Source organism: Sapajus apella, unplaced genomic scaffold, assembly GCF_009761245.1.
Source record: "Sapajus apella isolate SASKATOON/1434 unplaced genomic scaffold, GSC_monkey_1.0 scaffold129, whole genome shotgun sequence".
NCBI lineage: Eukaryota > Metazoa > Chordata > Mammalia > Primates > Cebidae > Sapajus > Sapajus apella.
This window is the reverse complement of record NW_022437069.1, coordinates 163,090-177,559: the sequence shown is the minus strand read 5'-3', so window position 1 is coordinate 177,559 and position 14,470 is coordinate 163,090. Positions and strand designations below refer to the sequence as shown.

At 57.4% G+C, this 14,470-nt stretch overlaps 1 protein-coding gene across 2 annotated transcripts; it reads left to right on the top strand.

The window, feature by feature from the left end:
* Nucleotides 1–97: 97 nt before the first annotated feature.
* On the top strand, nt 98–12,360 carry FES (FES proto-oncogene, tyrosine kinase). Of its 2 annotated transcripts, none has more exons than XM_032262425.1 (19): nt 98–234; nt 728–946; nt 1,099–1,272; nt 2,983–3,079; nt 3,216–3,399; nt 5,671–5,808; nt 5,883–6,002; nt 6,205–6,327; nt 6,456–6,642; nt 6,765–6,848; nt 7,623–7,832; nt 8,201–8,323; nt 8,824–8,877; nt 9,503–9,621; nt 9,899–9,993; nt 10,089–10,212; nt 10,446–10,603; nt 10,697–10,819; nt 11,295–11,331. In XM_032262425.1, the coding sequence occupies exons 2-19, from the start codon at nt 737–739 to the stop codon at nt 11,300–11,302; spliced, it is 2,331 nt and encodes a 776-aa protein (XP_032118316.1). In that variant the 5' UTR covers nt 98–234; nt 728–736; the 3' UTR covers nt 11,303–11,331. The 2 variants fall into 2 exon arrangements, with proteins under 2 accessions (XP_032118316.1, XP_032118315.1); XM_032262424.1 differs by lacking the exon at nt 11,295–11,331 and adding an exon at nt 12,002–12,360 and having other exon boundaries at nt 99–234.
* The last annotated feature ends 2,110 nt before the right edge of the window (nt 12,361–14,470 follow it).

Below are 14,470 nucleotides of genomic sequence, written 5' to 3'. Positions count from 1 at the left end.
TCTTTCCCGGCCCCCTCCTCCCTTCCGTTTCCGTGGCCGCGCGGCGCGGAGCAGGGGGGCTGGCAGGCGTTGAGGCCGTCGAGCCGCTCCCGCCCGCCCCTTCCCCTCCAGGCCCGCCCCGGGGCCGGGGCCAACTGAAACCGCGGAGGAGGAAGCGCGGAATCAGGAACTGGCCGGGGTCGGCACCGGGCCTGAGTCTGTCCGAGGCCGTCCCAGGAGCAGCTGCCCGCGCGGGTAACGCCAGCCCCGGGGCCTGGAAGAGCTGGGGGAGCGCGGGGAGCGGGCGGCGCGGGGAGCGGGCAGGAGGCGGGCAGGCCTTCGAGGGCCTGAGACCCACCGGGGGCGGGTAGGGGCCGCGCAAGGCCGGGATGGCCGCAGGGGCAGGGCTCACAGCCGCCTGAGGCTTCAGCTGGCGCAGGCTTGGCCTGTCGAGGACCTGGGTGAGGGTGTCCCTGTCAGAGGCGCTGGGTGGAAGGGCCTGGGGAGGGAGGATCCAGGTTGGCTTCTGTTCCCGGACGGGGAGGGGACCTCTGGCGCTCGGGAAGCAATGAGGGCCAGTGCCCAGGCCAGGCTGCTGCTGTGTACCCCCGGCTGCGTGTGAACGAAGCAGGACCCCACCTTCCCCCATCCGCAGTCCATCCCAACCCTCCAGTCCCAGCCTCCTCGTCCCACGCCTGTGTCTCCTGCTGCTGCCTCGCCCCCGGGCTGGCCCCTTTTCTGTCCCAAGGCCGGCACTATGGGCTTTTCTTCGGAGCTGTGCAGCCCCCAGGGCCATGGGGTCCTGCAGCAGATGCAGGAGGCTGAGCTCCGGCTCCTGGAGGGCATGAGGAAGTGGATGGCCCAGCGGGTCAAGAGTGACAGGGAATATGCGGGGCTGCTCCACCACATGTCCCTGCAGGACAGCGGGGGCCAGGGCCGGGGTATCCCGGACAGTCCCATCAGCCAGGTGGGCCTCTGTGGGACTCTTGTGGGTGCTGGCTGGCTCTGCCTTCCCCTTCCTCTCCTGGGGGCCCTCTGGAGGAGCGGTTGGAGATTTAGCAGGCCCAGGCTTGGGAGCCATGGTCCCCTCCTCCCTGCCTCCCCTTTCCTGTGCTTTAGTCCTGGGCGGAGATCACCAGCCAGACAGAGGGCCTGAGCCGGTTGCTGCGGCAGCACGCAGAGGACCTGAACTCAGGGCCCCTGAGCAAGCTGAGCCTGCTCATCCGGGAGCGGCAGCAGCTTCGCAAGACCTACAGCGAGCAGTGGCAGCAGCTGCAGCAGGAGCTCACCAAGGTAGGTGGGCAGCACGGGGCTTCGGTCACTTCTGTCTAAATTTTGAGCCTCCAAGGGGTGGTTTTGCACAAGAGGCAGTGGACTCACTGGGGAAGTGGAAGTCCCTGACCACAGGCCTGGCCTGCTCCAACCTTGATGCAGCTTCCTCTCCCCACCCTACCACCCCCCCCCCTCCCCCCCCCCCATTGGGCTTGCTTGCAGCAAGGTCTCTGTGCTCTTTCTGTGCCTGGGCAAAGTGCTGGGAATGGAAGGATGAGTGGCTAGTCGTTTGCCTATGAGAAGCTGAGAATCGGTGCTTGCCTCCGCACTGCGCCACCTGGCACTGGGTTCTGAGAGTCATGGAGAGGAATGAGAGGGTCAGTCTCTTTGCCTTCGACCTAGGCAGGCTCCTCAAGTGGCCCCAGCGACTGGGCAGCAGCATGGCCCCCTGAAGACCAAGGACTCGGGCTGTGGTGTCAGGTTTGACTCCCACCAGCTCCTTGGTCTAGAGGCTGTGATTTGGAGCTGGCTCTTTATCTGGGAGCCGAGTCACCCCCATTCAGTGTGAGGGTCAGCCTCCCTGCACCACACCCCTTCCTCAAGTGCAGAGCCCAGCCTTGCCATGGACCTACAGCGGCCCCTGGTGGCAGCCCTGGCCCTACTCCTCTCCCCAAGAGATATCTCCAATTTGAGGGCTGGCTTATTTGTATCAAATTTTGCTGGAACACAGCTGTGCCTCTTTGTTTTCATACTGTCAGTGGCTACCATGGCGTTGAGTAATTAGGATAGAGACTGTATGGCCTACAAGCCTAGAATATTTATTTACTATCTGGCCATTTAGGAAAAAGAATGATCCGCTCGGGGTGGTGGCTCACATCTGTAATCCCAACACTTTGGGATGCCCAAGCAGGCGGATCATGAAGTCAGGAATTTGAGACAAGCCTGGCCAGTATAGTGAAACCCTATCTCTACTAAAAATACAAAAATTAGCCAGGCGTGGTAGTGTGCGCCTGTAATCTCATCTATTCTGGGGAGGCTGAGGCAGGAGAATCACTTGAACCTGGGAGGCGGAGGTTGCAGTGAGCCAAGATTGTGCCACTGTACTCCAGCCTGGGGGACAGAGCAAGACTCTGTCTCAAAAAAAAAAAAAAAAGAAAAAAGAAAAAGACTAATTTAGTCGAGGTCTTTAGCTCAGTTACAGATGGGGAAACTGAGGTTGGGGACTTGCCCAATGTATCCCAGCACATAAACAGGAGAACTGTGGCGAGAACTCTGGTCTCAGCTCTCATCTGTTCCTACTGTCAAGAATATAATTTGCAGGACCCAGCACAAAATGAGATTGTAGGGCACTTTGTTAAAAGATTGTTAAGAATTTCAAGGTGGCAGTACCGGGGCATGAGACCCAGCACAGGGCCTGTCCACATGTGGATGTCCTGCAGGTGTGTGACAGCACAGGCCACACACACCTGCAGCTGGCCCTGCCTACCACCAGGCTACTGCTCCCAGACCAAGGAGGGACGGCTGTCGCCTGTAGTCCACCTCGTTGCCTCCCTAAGGGGCTTGTCTTTAACAGGCCCTCTGACCTTTGACCCTCAGCTCAGCAGCCAGCTTTCCCAGAAGTCTCCAGGCGCTCCTTGCCGGTGACCGGACCTTTCCAGGGCTTCATCCCAGGCAAGAACCTTCCTCATTTGGGGACCTGCTGTCCCACACTGGCGTCTTCTCTCTCCCTAGACCCACAGCCAGGACATTGAGAAGCTGAAGAGCCAGTACCGAGCCCTGGCACGGGACAGTGCTAATGCCAAGCGCAAGTACCAGGAGGCCAGCAAAGGTTTGTGGCTTCCCTTGCTGGCAGTGAGGGAATCCGAAGCCAGGGCTGACCTGTCTTTAGGGGTCAGGTCAACAGAGAGTGGGGGCTGCCAGGGCCTCCATGCTGTCATCTATACCCCTTGACCCCCATCTGGCAGACAAGGACCGTGACAAGGCCAAGGACAAGTATGTACGCAGCCTGTGGAAGCTCTTTGCCCACCACAACCGCTACGTGCTGGGTGTGCGGGCCGCCCAGCTGCATCACCAGCACCACCACCAGCGCCTGTTGCCCAGCCTGCTGCGCTCACTGCAGGGCCTGCACGAGGAGATGGCTCGGATCCTGTAAGCCCGTAGCCCCGGGCCCCGGCCCCCGGCCCCCAGCCCCCAGCCCCTACCCTCACGCAGCCCTAAGCCCAGCCATCAGGCCCAGAGTCAGACGCAAGGCTGGAGGAGTCAGGCATCGAGGGCTCCTGGGTGATAGAGGGTCCAGCAGGGCCATCGAGGCCTTTGGCTCTGGGTGAGCACGGATGGCATGATCTGACCTCTGTTTTTTGGTTTTGTTTATTTTTTTTGAGTTGGAGTCTTGCTCTGTCACCCAGGCTGGAATGCAGTGGCGTGATCCTGGCTCACCGCAACCTCCACTTCCCAGGGTCAAGCAGTTCCCCTGCCTCAGCCTCTGGAGTAGCTGGAACTACAGGCTTGTGCCACCACACCCAGCTAATTTTTGTGTTTTTAATAGAGATGGGGTTTCACTGTGTTGCCCAGGCTGGTCTCTAACTCCTGGGTGCAAAGTGATCCGCCCGCCTCTGCCTCCCAAAGTGCTGGGATTACAGGTGTGAGCCACGCCCAGCTCTGACTTCTGTTTTAATAAGGCCACTGTGGCTGCTGTGCTGAGAATAGACTGGAGGGGACAAGGACAGAAGCTGGGAGGCCAGAAAGCAGGCTCTTGCAGTAACCCAGACCTAAGCTTTTGGCCACAAAAAGGACAGGGAGGTAGCAATGGAGTTGAGAAGCGGTCAGGTTCTGGGGCTGTTTTGAAGGTGGGGCCAGTGAAATTTCCCTGTGGATTGGAAGTGGAGCCTGAAATAGAGGAGTCGGGGTGACTCTGGGGCTTTGGCCTGGAGCAGCCGGAAGATGGAGTGGCTATTAACTTACGTGGAGAAGGCTGTAGGAGGAAGAGGTTTAGGAGACAAGGGCAGGAGTTCATTTCTCTTTTCTTTTTTCTTTTTTTTGAGACAGAGTCTCGCTCTGTCACCAGGCTGGAGTGCAGTGGCGCAGTCTCGGTGCACTGCAACTTCCACACAATCGTGTTCAAGCGATTCTCCTGCCTCAGCCTCCTGAGTAACTGGGGCTATACTATAGGCTCGTGCCATTACGCCCAGCTCATTTTTGTGTTTTTAGTAGCATGGGGTTTCACTGTGTTGGCAAGGATGGTCTTGATCTCTTGACCCTGTGATCCGCACACCTCGGCCTCCCAAAGTGTTGGGATTACAGGCGTGAGCCACCACGCCCAGCCTGATTTTTCAACTAGAGGGGTTGGGGTGTCTAAGAGATAACCAATGGGACATTTTGAGTTGGTAAGTGAGTACATGAGGCTGGGGCCCAGGGGTGTGCCTGGGCTGGGAGATGTGGACGGGGGTGGGCAGCTTGTTGATGGCTACATGGTACTGAGTTGCAGAGCTGGCCACCCAGGCAAGGATAACTATAGCTCATGTTTACTGAGCGCTCCCTGTACAGCACTCTGCACACAGGATCTCATCTGGATCCTTTTTTTTTTTTTTTTTTTTTTTCTCCAGACAGAGTCTCGCTCTGTCGCCCAGGCTAGGGTGCAGCGGCGCGATCTTGGCTCACTGCAACCTCCACCTCCTGAGTTCAAACAATTCTCCTGCCTCAGCCTCCCGAGTAGCAGAGTAGCTGGGACTATAGGCATGTGCCACAATGCCTGGCTGATTTTTTCTTTTTTGAGATGCAGTCTCGCTCTGTCACCAGGCTGGAGTGCAGTGGTGCGATCTCAGCTCACTGCAACCTCTGCCTCTTGGGTTCAAGCAATTTTCTTGCCTCAGCCTCCCAAGTAGGTGGGACTACAGGTGCACACCACCATGCCCAGCTAATTTTTGTATTTTTAGTAGAGACGGGGTTTCACCATGTTGGCCAGGATGTGCTAGATCTGTTGACCTTGTGATCCGCCGGCCTCGGCCTCTCAACATGCTGGGATTACAGGCATGAGCCACCACTCCTAGCCTTGTTTTTTTTTTTTTTTTTTGGTGAGGCAGGGTTTCACCACATGTTAGCCAGGCTGGTCTCGAACTCCTGACCTCAGGCAATCCACCTGCCTTGACCTCCCGAAATGTTGGGATTACAGGTGTGAGCCACCGTGCCCGGCCCACTGGATCCTTATTACAACTGCCAGCTTCCCCCTTATACATATGAGGAAATAGAAGATCAAGGAGAGATTAAATAACTTGCCTAGAGTCGCATGGGTAGCATGAAGTGAGGCTGGGGTCAACCCAAGCCTCACTTTGACTCTGACTCCAAACCCAGAGTCCTGGGTCTGAACTGCCCAGCCTTGCCCAACCTGAGGCTCCTCTGACTGGGGATCCCATCTGGGGGCAGGAAGGAGATCCTGCAGGAATACCTGGAGATTAGCAGCCTGGTGCAGGACGAGGTGGTGTCCATTCATCAGGAGATGGCTGCAGCTGCTGCCCGCATCCAGCCTGAGGCTGAGTACCAAGGCTTCCTGCGACAGTATGGGTAAGCCCGGTCCTTGCTCCTGCTGGGCTCAGGGGCTGCCGGCCTGTCCACTGACGGGGCGCTGTCCCCCACAGGTCTGCACCGGACGTCCCACCCTGCGTCACCTTCGATGAGTCACTGCTTGAGGAGGGTGAACCGCTGGAGCCTGGGGAGCTGCAGCTGAACGAGCTGACCGTGGAGAGCGTGCAGCACACGTGGGTGGTGGCTTTGCATCTGGGCCATGGCGGGGCTCCCAGCAGACCACGGGTGTTTATGTAGGCAGGGCTGGGTTGTGGACACTGTCCACACAGAGCTGTCACCAGGGGACCAGGCTTGCTTGGCTCTGCAGGGATGCACTGGACATGGGTGAGGGGGCAGGAGGGCTTCACTTTAATGCTGCCCTTCTCTCGGGTGCAGGCTGACCTCAGTGACAGATGAGCTGGCTGTGGCCACCGAGACGGTGTTCAGTCGGCAGGAGGTGGTTACACAGCTGCAGCAGGAGCTCCAGAATGAAGAACAGAACACCCATCCCCGCGGGCGGTGAGTGGGCCCCTGCCTGCAGCAGCTTCCTGGGCCTCCCTCCCTCCTGCCTTCCCTCCTTGCTGCTGGCTGCCTGCTGCAGACTGAGCGCTCTCTCTCACCCACCCTCCCACCGGCCCTGCCTGCAGGGTGCAGCTGCTGGGCAAGAGGCAGGCGCTGCAGGAGGCGCTGCAGGGGCTGCAGGTAGCGATGTGCAGCCAGGCCAAGCTGCAGGCCCAGCAGGAGCTGCTGCAGACCAAGCTGGAGCAGCTAGGCCCCGGCGAGCCCCCGCCTGTGCTGTTCCTGCAGGATGACCGCCACTCCACATCATCCTCGGTGAGCTGCCCCATCCGCAGCCACTGCCCACCACCAGCCTGCCCACCTGAGGCTGCACTCCTCATTTTCACCCTCCCCCTCCCTAAGCCTGGCCACCTGCTGACGTCTGTCCCTGGCCTCAGGAGCAGGAGCGAGAAGGGGGAAGGACACCCACGCTGGAGATCCTTAAGAGCCACATCTCAGGAATCTTCCGCCCCAAGTTCTCGGTGAGTGGCACGCAGCCTGGGCCCCCTACTGTTGGAGTCTCACTCTGTTGCCAGGCTGGAGTGCAGTGGTGCGATCTCAGCTCACTGCAGCCTCTGCCTCCTGGGTTCAAGCGATTCTCCTGCCTCAGGCTCCGGAGTAGCTGGGACTACAGGTGCCTGTCACCATGCCTGGCTAATTTTTTTTTTTTCTATTTTTAGTAGAGATGGGGTTTCACCATATTGGCCAGGCTGGTCTTGAACTCCTGACCTTGTGCTCTACCGGCCTCAGCCTCCTAAAGTGCTGGGATTACAGACATGAGCCACCAAACCTGGCTGTGTTTCATGTTTAATCACTGGGAGGCCCTAGAGAGGAGACTGCCCAGGCAGTTTTTATTGGGAAGTTCTCTCTTCCCTGCAATTCTAGGCTGCAGATGGCCCTGGACCCTCCCTCCCCGGTACCCCTTCCTCTCCATTGCCCCTGTGTGCTGGAAGGACCAGCAGCCCTGACTATTCCACGGCTCTCCCTGCTCCAGGAATGGTGGGGGACCTGTGGCTGGTGGAGGAGGCACCAGCTTGGTTCGGAGTTATCCTCCCCAGGCTTCCATTCCCAGCTCTGCCCAGTGTGATCCTGGGCCAATCCACTGCCCACTCCAAGGGCCTGCAGACGGCTCTGCATGCCACTCCATGGTTGTGAGGACTGGGGGCTTATAGGGGGAAGAGAGAGACCCCTGACTGCCCCCACAGCCTCTGCAACAAGCTGGCTGAGTGGCCCCTCCTCCATCCTCCCCTGCCCAGCTCCCCCCACCGCTGCAGCTCGTTCCAGAGGTGCAGAAGCCCCTGCATGAGCAGCTGTGGTACCACGGGGCCATCCCGCGGGCGGAGGTGGCTGAGCTGCTGACGCACTCTGGGGACTTCTTGGTGCGGGAGAGCCAGGGCAAGCAGGAGTACGTGCTGTCGGTGTTGTGGGACGGCCTGCCCCGGCACTTCATCATCCAGTCCTTGGACGTAAGTGAGGCTGGGACCCCAGCCTTCCAGGCCTCACTCTCCCCTCCCTTCCCTTCCCCAAGGGGAATGAACTTGCTGGGTAGTGGGTGGGTAGCTTCCAGGTCTGTGATGCCTCCCTAGTAGGGCTGGCTGAAAGCAGCCACAGAGACCACCCAGTCCCTGCAACCAAATAGAAGCTTGTGTGTCTTCCCCAGAGGGGTAGCAGGACGTCATGCGTCATCAGATGGTGTCTTTTCTGGAAGCCTCTCTGCCCCTGATCCTGGGCAGGCCCTTTCCTCCCCTCTTGCCCTCCCTCTACCCGCCCAGGGCTCAGCCCCCGCTCCCCCCCAAGAATGGAGGCCATTGACCCTGGGTCCCCTGCCCTGCAGAACCTGTACCGACTGGAAGGTGAGGGCTTTCCCAGCATTCCCTTGCTCATCGACCACCTGTTGAGCACGCAGCAGCCCCTCACCAAGAAGAGTGGTGTCGTCCTGCATAGGCCCGTGCCCAAGGTGAGCCTGCAACCAGCCCGGCCCATGCCCTGTGACAAGGTTGGGGAGTATGGGTCAGGACCACCCAGGGTCTGAGCAGAAAGAGCTTTCCAGGCCCTCCGTCTACATACAGGGTGCAGAGTGAGTGAAGTTCGGGTCCCGCTTCCCGCTAGGTTTGGAAGGTCAAGGCCACTCCTACTCCACGGGCTGCACACACCGGGCGGGTGCGCCTGCCTGGACCCCATTAGTCATCTAGGTGTGGTCCCACCCCGGGTCACACACAGAGGTGCCGAGAAATGGACAGAGATGTCTAGCCCTTCTAAGGGCCCAGCAGCCCTTTTACTTCAGATTTCTTTTTTTTTTTAAGATGGGGTTTCACCATATTGGTCAGGCTGGTCTCGAACTCCTGACCTCAGGTGATCTGCCCACCTCAGCCTCCCAAAGTGCTGGGATTACAGGCGTGAGCCACCGCGCCTGGCTTTTCTTCAGATTTCTGATCCCCGAACTCCTCTCTTCCTCAGGACAAGTGGGTGCTGAACCATGAGGACCTGGTGTTGGGCGAGCAGATTGGACGGGTGAGTGCGCCTCTGCCGGCCTCCTTGTCGCTGGCCGCTTCTCCCGTGTCACACCTGGGTCCCCCGCGGCACCGCCCAGAGATCTCCCTGCCCCATCTCATTCCCCACTTGTACCCTGACTCCCTGCCCAGCCCCCGCCACACACCATTCTCCAGGAAAGGGGATAGAACCTACCCTGAAAAGCCCTGCAGACAGCTCTGCCAGCCCCTTGACCTCATCACCCCCACCCAGACCCCCCCTTCAAGCTCTCTTGTGTGTAGGGAGACATCCTGTTGCTGTGAGCAATAAGATACCTGTTTAGGGAAGAAGTCGCTTTCCTAAAAATCAGAATGCTTTTGAAACCCTGGGGAGAGTGAGTTTTGGATTTCCATGTCACTCCTCTCACAGGGGTGGTGGAGAGGAAGGGGAACAGGGGTGGCAGGGTTTAGGGACATCAGCCTGGAAGATGGAGGGCAGCATGTCGGAGGCAGCTTTCCCTGCCTACTCCTTGTGCTCTCAGTTTCCCAGCGAGGGGCAAACTCCCAGGGAGGCTGGGGGAGGAGTCCGAGCACGGGGCTGACTAACTGGAGCAGAGAAGGAGCTGCGGGACTGGGAAGGACTTGGTGGGAGCCCAAGACCATTTCAGGGGAACTTTGGCGAAGTGTTCAGCGGACGCCTGCGAGCTGACAACAGCCTGGTGGCGGTGAAGTCCTGTCGAGAGACTCTCCCACCTGACCTTAAGGCCAAGTTTCTACAGGAAGCGAGGTGGGTGATAAACTGATCACCCCGGGTCTGGCACACACAGAAGTTCCTCTGTGCCTGGCACAGTGTCAAGTGCTTGGCCTCTGTGGTGGTGTTTAATCCCTCCTCAAGACCCCCCCATTGTGGGTAGCGCCCCCTCATAGTGCCGAGGGGTAGAGGCTGCCCCAGGTCACACGTCCAGGTCTGTTGGCCTTGGAGGCCAAGCTCTTCTCCCATCATCCCTGGGGGTCCCTGGGGAGGCAGCCTGGCCACGTGGCGCCTGAGCAGCAGTGCCCTCCAGGATCCTGAAGCAGTACAGCCACCCCAACATCGTGCGTCTCATTGGCGTCTGCACCCAGAAACAGCCCATCTACATTGTCATGGAGCTTGTGCAGGGTGAGTGTGGGGCGCTAAGCTCCACATGGGGGCATAGCCTGGCCGGGTGGCACCCGAGTCACAGGAGGCTCAGCAGGTGTCCTCCCCACCTGCAGGAGGTGACTTCCTGACCTTTCTCCGCACGGAGGGGGCCCGCCTGCGGGTGAAGACTCTGCTGCAGATGGTGGGGGATGCCGCTGCTGGCATGGAGTACCTGGAGAGCAAATGCTGCATCCACCGGTGAGTGGGTGGCGGCCACGTGCCCTGCCAACACCCGACCAGAGTCACAGGGCCTATACGCCTGACCCCCAGTCCCCCAGCATCAGGCAGCAGCTCCAGCAGGGGGCTGGTCTCTCCAGTAGATAGGGGTGCACAGGGCCGGGAGCAGCTTTTGTCCATGACTTTTCTAGAGTGTTCAGCCAGGGCTGGGCAGGGGACATTGGCCAAACAAGCCCCTGTCCTGTCTCACCCAGGGACCTGGCTGCTCGGAACTGCCTGGTGACAGAGAAGAATGTCCTGAAGATCAGTGACTTTGGGATGTCCCGAGAGGAAGCTGATGGGGTCTACGCATCCTCAGGGGGCCTCAGACAAGTCCCCGTGAAATGGACCGCACCTGAGGCCCTTAACTACGGTACTTGGTCCCCGTCCAGCAGGCCTGGGTCCTGTCGCCTGCCTCGCCCTGGCCCCAGGGAGGATCCACTCACGCTGCCTTGCTCCCCTGCAGGCCGCTACTCCTCCGAGAGTGACGTGTGGAGCTTTGGCATCTTGCTCTGGGAGACCTTCAGCCTGGGGGCCTCTCCCTATCCCAACCTCAGCAATCAGCAGACGCGGGAGTTCGTGGAGAAGGGTAAGTGCCCTGTGATGACAGCAGTGTCAGTCTGTGTCCTCTTCCTGCTGCTCTAGCCGCATTCTTCCAACTCCCTTAACGCCAACCTTCCCAGCGGGCATAATAAGAATAACCCAGCTGGGCAGGGTGGCTCATGCCTGAAATCCCAGCACTTTGGGAGGCCAAGGTGGGCGGATCACCTGAGGTGAGGAGTTTGAGACTGGCCTGACCGACATGGTGAAACCCCGTCTCTACTAAAAATACAAAAATTAGCCAGGTGTGGTGGCACGGCCTGTAGTCCTTGCTACTCAGGAGGCTGAGGTGGGAGAATTGCTTGAACCCAGGAGGCAGAGGCTGCAGTGAGCCGAGATTGTGCCACTGCACTCCAGCCTGGGTGACAAGAGTGAAACTCTGTCTCAAAAGACCAAAAGACAAAACAAAAAATACAAAAATTAGCTGGGTGTAGTGATATGTGTCTGTCGTCCCTGCTACGGAGGAGGCTGAGGCGAGAGGATCACACAGTGAGCTGAGATCATGCCACTGCACTCCAGCCTGGGTGGCAGAGAGACCTGGACTCAAAAAAAACCCGATGTGGTGGCTCACACCTGTAATTTCAACACTTTGGGAGGCTGAGGAGGGTGGAATACTTGAGTCTAAGAATTTGAGACCAGCCTGGCCAACATGGCAAAACTATCTCTACTAAAAATACAAAAAATTAGCCAGGTGTGGTGGTGGGCACCTGTAATCCCAGCTACTTGGGAGGCTGAGGCACAAGAATCGCTTGAACCTGGGAGGTGGAGGTTGCAGTGAGTGGAGATCGCACCACTGTACTCCAGCCTGGGTGAGAGCACGAGACTCCATCTCAACAACAACAACAAAAGAGTAACCCTGTACCTACTACCAAGTGAGCACCTGTTCTGTGCTACGTCATACGTTATTTCATTTGCTTATCACAACATGTGTGGTGGGGATTAATAGTGCCTTTATCAGCTGGAAAAACAGGCTGGCAGAGGTCCCACATTAGCATGTGATGGGGCTGGGGTCAGAAGCCAGGCCTGTGTCCTTTGGGCTCTTGGTGAAGAACAGTGCGTGCTTCAGAACAGTGCATCTTAAGCAGCTCCTATGGCTCATGATATGCCCGAGAGTCTGCCGAGGGCCTCAGACTCCCTCCTCATGCCTGGTGTGCGGTGCCTCTCCTCACAGGGGGCCGACTTCCCTGCCCAGAGTTGTGTCCTGATGCCGTGTTTAGGCTCATGGAGCAGTGCTGGGCCTATGAGCCTGGGCAGCGGCCCAGCTTCAGCACTATCTACCAGGAGCTGCAGAGCATCCGAAAGCGGCATCGGTGAGGCTGGGACCCCCTTCTCCAGCCGGTGGCCTCTGCAGGCCAAGGTGCACCTCCTCAGCGGTTCCAGCTCCCACGCGGACAGCTCTTCAGTCCTGGACTCCTGCCCCCAGCATCCACACTGCCGGCAGGGTGCAGCTCCGTGTCTTCTTTGTGTCCCTGCTCCCGCCAGGGCTTCCTCTCCCAGGCAGAAGCAATAAAACCACTTGTGCCCACTGAACACTCCTGGCATGTACACTGCTCTGGAGGGCAGGTCTCAGAAGGCATGAGGGCTGGTGTGGTGGCTGTGGGGAGGAGAAGGACAGCAGTATGCACGGGGCAGAGCTGACATGACTTGGTAGCGGCTGCATGTGAGACATGGGGAAGGAGGCAGAGAGATCAGGACGATATTCAGGCTGTGGCCAGATGGCAGTGTCATTCCTTGAAATAGGATTACAGGAGGAGGATCAGCGCTTCAAGGTAGGTGCTGGGTTTAGAGATGCGGCATTTTATTGGAGATAAAAGTGTGGGTGAAGCCAGGTGTGGTGGTACACACCTGCAGTCCCAGCTACTTGGGAGGCTGAGGTGGGAGGACCACTTGTGCAAGGAGGTTCAAGTCCAGCCTGGGCAACATAGTGAGACCTCGTCTGTAAAAACAGAAAATAGGTTGGGTATGGTGGCTCACGCCTGTAATCCCAGCACTTCAGGAGGCCAAGGCATGTGGATTGCTTGATCCTAGTTTGAGACCAGCCTGAGCAACATGGCAAAACTCCATCTCTACAGAAAAAATAAAAAACAAGCAAATTAGCCAGGCATGGTGGTACACACCTATAGTCCCAGCTACTCAAGAGGCTGAGGCAGGAGGACTGATTGATCCTGGGAGGTCGAGGTTGCAGTGGGCTGTGATCATACCACCGCATTCCAGCCTGGGCAACAAAAGTGAGGCCCTGTCTCAAAACTAAATAAATAAAACTAATAAATAATTAATTTAAAATGTAGGTAAGTCTGGAAGCCCAGGTGGAGGTAAAGGCTGGCAACAGATGTTTGAACCATTGGCTTACAAATGTTAGAGAGTAGCTGACACTGTGGATGGATGTGTGCAACACTCACATAAAATTCAAGAGGAGCTGGGCGCGGTGGCTCAAGCCTGTAATCCCAGCACTTTGGGAGGCCGAGGTGGGTGGATCACAAGGTCAAGAGATCGAGACCATCCTGGTCAACATGGTGAAACCCCGTCTCTACTAAAAATACAAAAAATTAGCTGGGCATGGTGGCGTGTGCCTGTAGTCCCAGCTGCTCAGGAGGCTGAGGCAGTAGAATTGCTTGAACCCAGGAGGCGGAGGTTGCGGTGAGCCGAGATTGCGCCATTGCACTCCAGCCTGGGTAACAAGAGCGAAACTCCGTCTCCCAAAAAAAAAAAAAAAAAAATTCAAGAGGAGACGAGAAGAGAGTTCCACTCAAAGGAGACTGATGCGGCTGACAAGGAAGAAAATGCTTTCGAGGGAGCTGTTTCTCAAAACAAATTTATTGAGGAAAAGGATGGCAGACTGGGGAGCCTTCACCTCCTCCCCTAAATCCCAGTGAAACTCATAAAGTCATTTGAAATACATCACTAAAGGCGAAGTTTGAGAAGGTAAGAAGTGTGAACATACTAAAAAGCAGGAAGTGGGAAACATTTGTAATACAGAAGAACAAAGCAGTGAGAAGCTTGCAGTGAAATGGCCATCCCTCAGGAAAGTTCAGGAAATAGTTAACATCGCCTGTAATCCCAGCACTTTGGGAGGCTGAGGCAGGTGGATCACCTGAGGTCAGGAGTTTGATACCAGCCTGGCCAAACTGGTGAAACTCTGTCTCTAATAAAAATACAAAATAATTAGCCTGGCATGGTGGTGGGTGCCTGTCATTCTAGCTACTCTGAAGGCCGAGGCAGGAGAATTGCTTGAACCTGGGAGACGGAGATTGCTGTGAGCCAAGACTGCACCATTGCACTCCAGCCTGGGCAACAAGAGCAAAACTGACTCAATATAATAATAATAATAATAACATCTATTTTGAAAGAGATAACAGTGAGCCCTATAACTTGTTTAAACAAGAGGAAGTTGAGCCGGGCGCGGTGGCTCAAGCCTGTAATCCCAGCACTTTGGGAGGCCGAGGCGGGTGGATCACGAGGTCAAGAGATCGAGACCATCCTGGTCAACATGGTGAAACCCCGTCTCTACTAAAACTACAAAAAATTAGCTGGGCACGGTGGTGCGTGCCTGTAATCCCAGCTACTCAGGAGGCTGAGGCAGGAGAATTGCCTGAACCCAGGCTGGAGTGCAATGGCGCGATCTCGGCTCACCGCAACCTCC

Coding starts and splice junctions, on each gene's coding strand:
- FES (XM_032262424.1), top strand. CDS start 737: ATGGGCTTTTCTTCGGAGCTGTGCAGCCCCCAGGGCCATGGGGTCCTG. Junction 8,878..9,502: donor TGGGCGAGCAGATTGGACGG/GTGAGTGCGCCT, acceptor AGACCATTTCAG/GGGAACTTTGGCGAAGTGTT. Junction 9,622..9,898: donor AAGTTTCTACAGGAAGCGAG/GTGGGTGATAAA, acceptor AGTGCCCTCCAG/GATCCTGAAGCAGTACAGCC.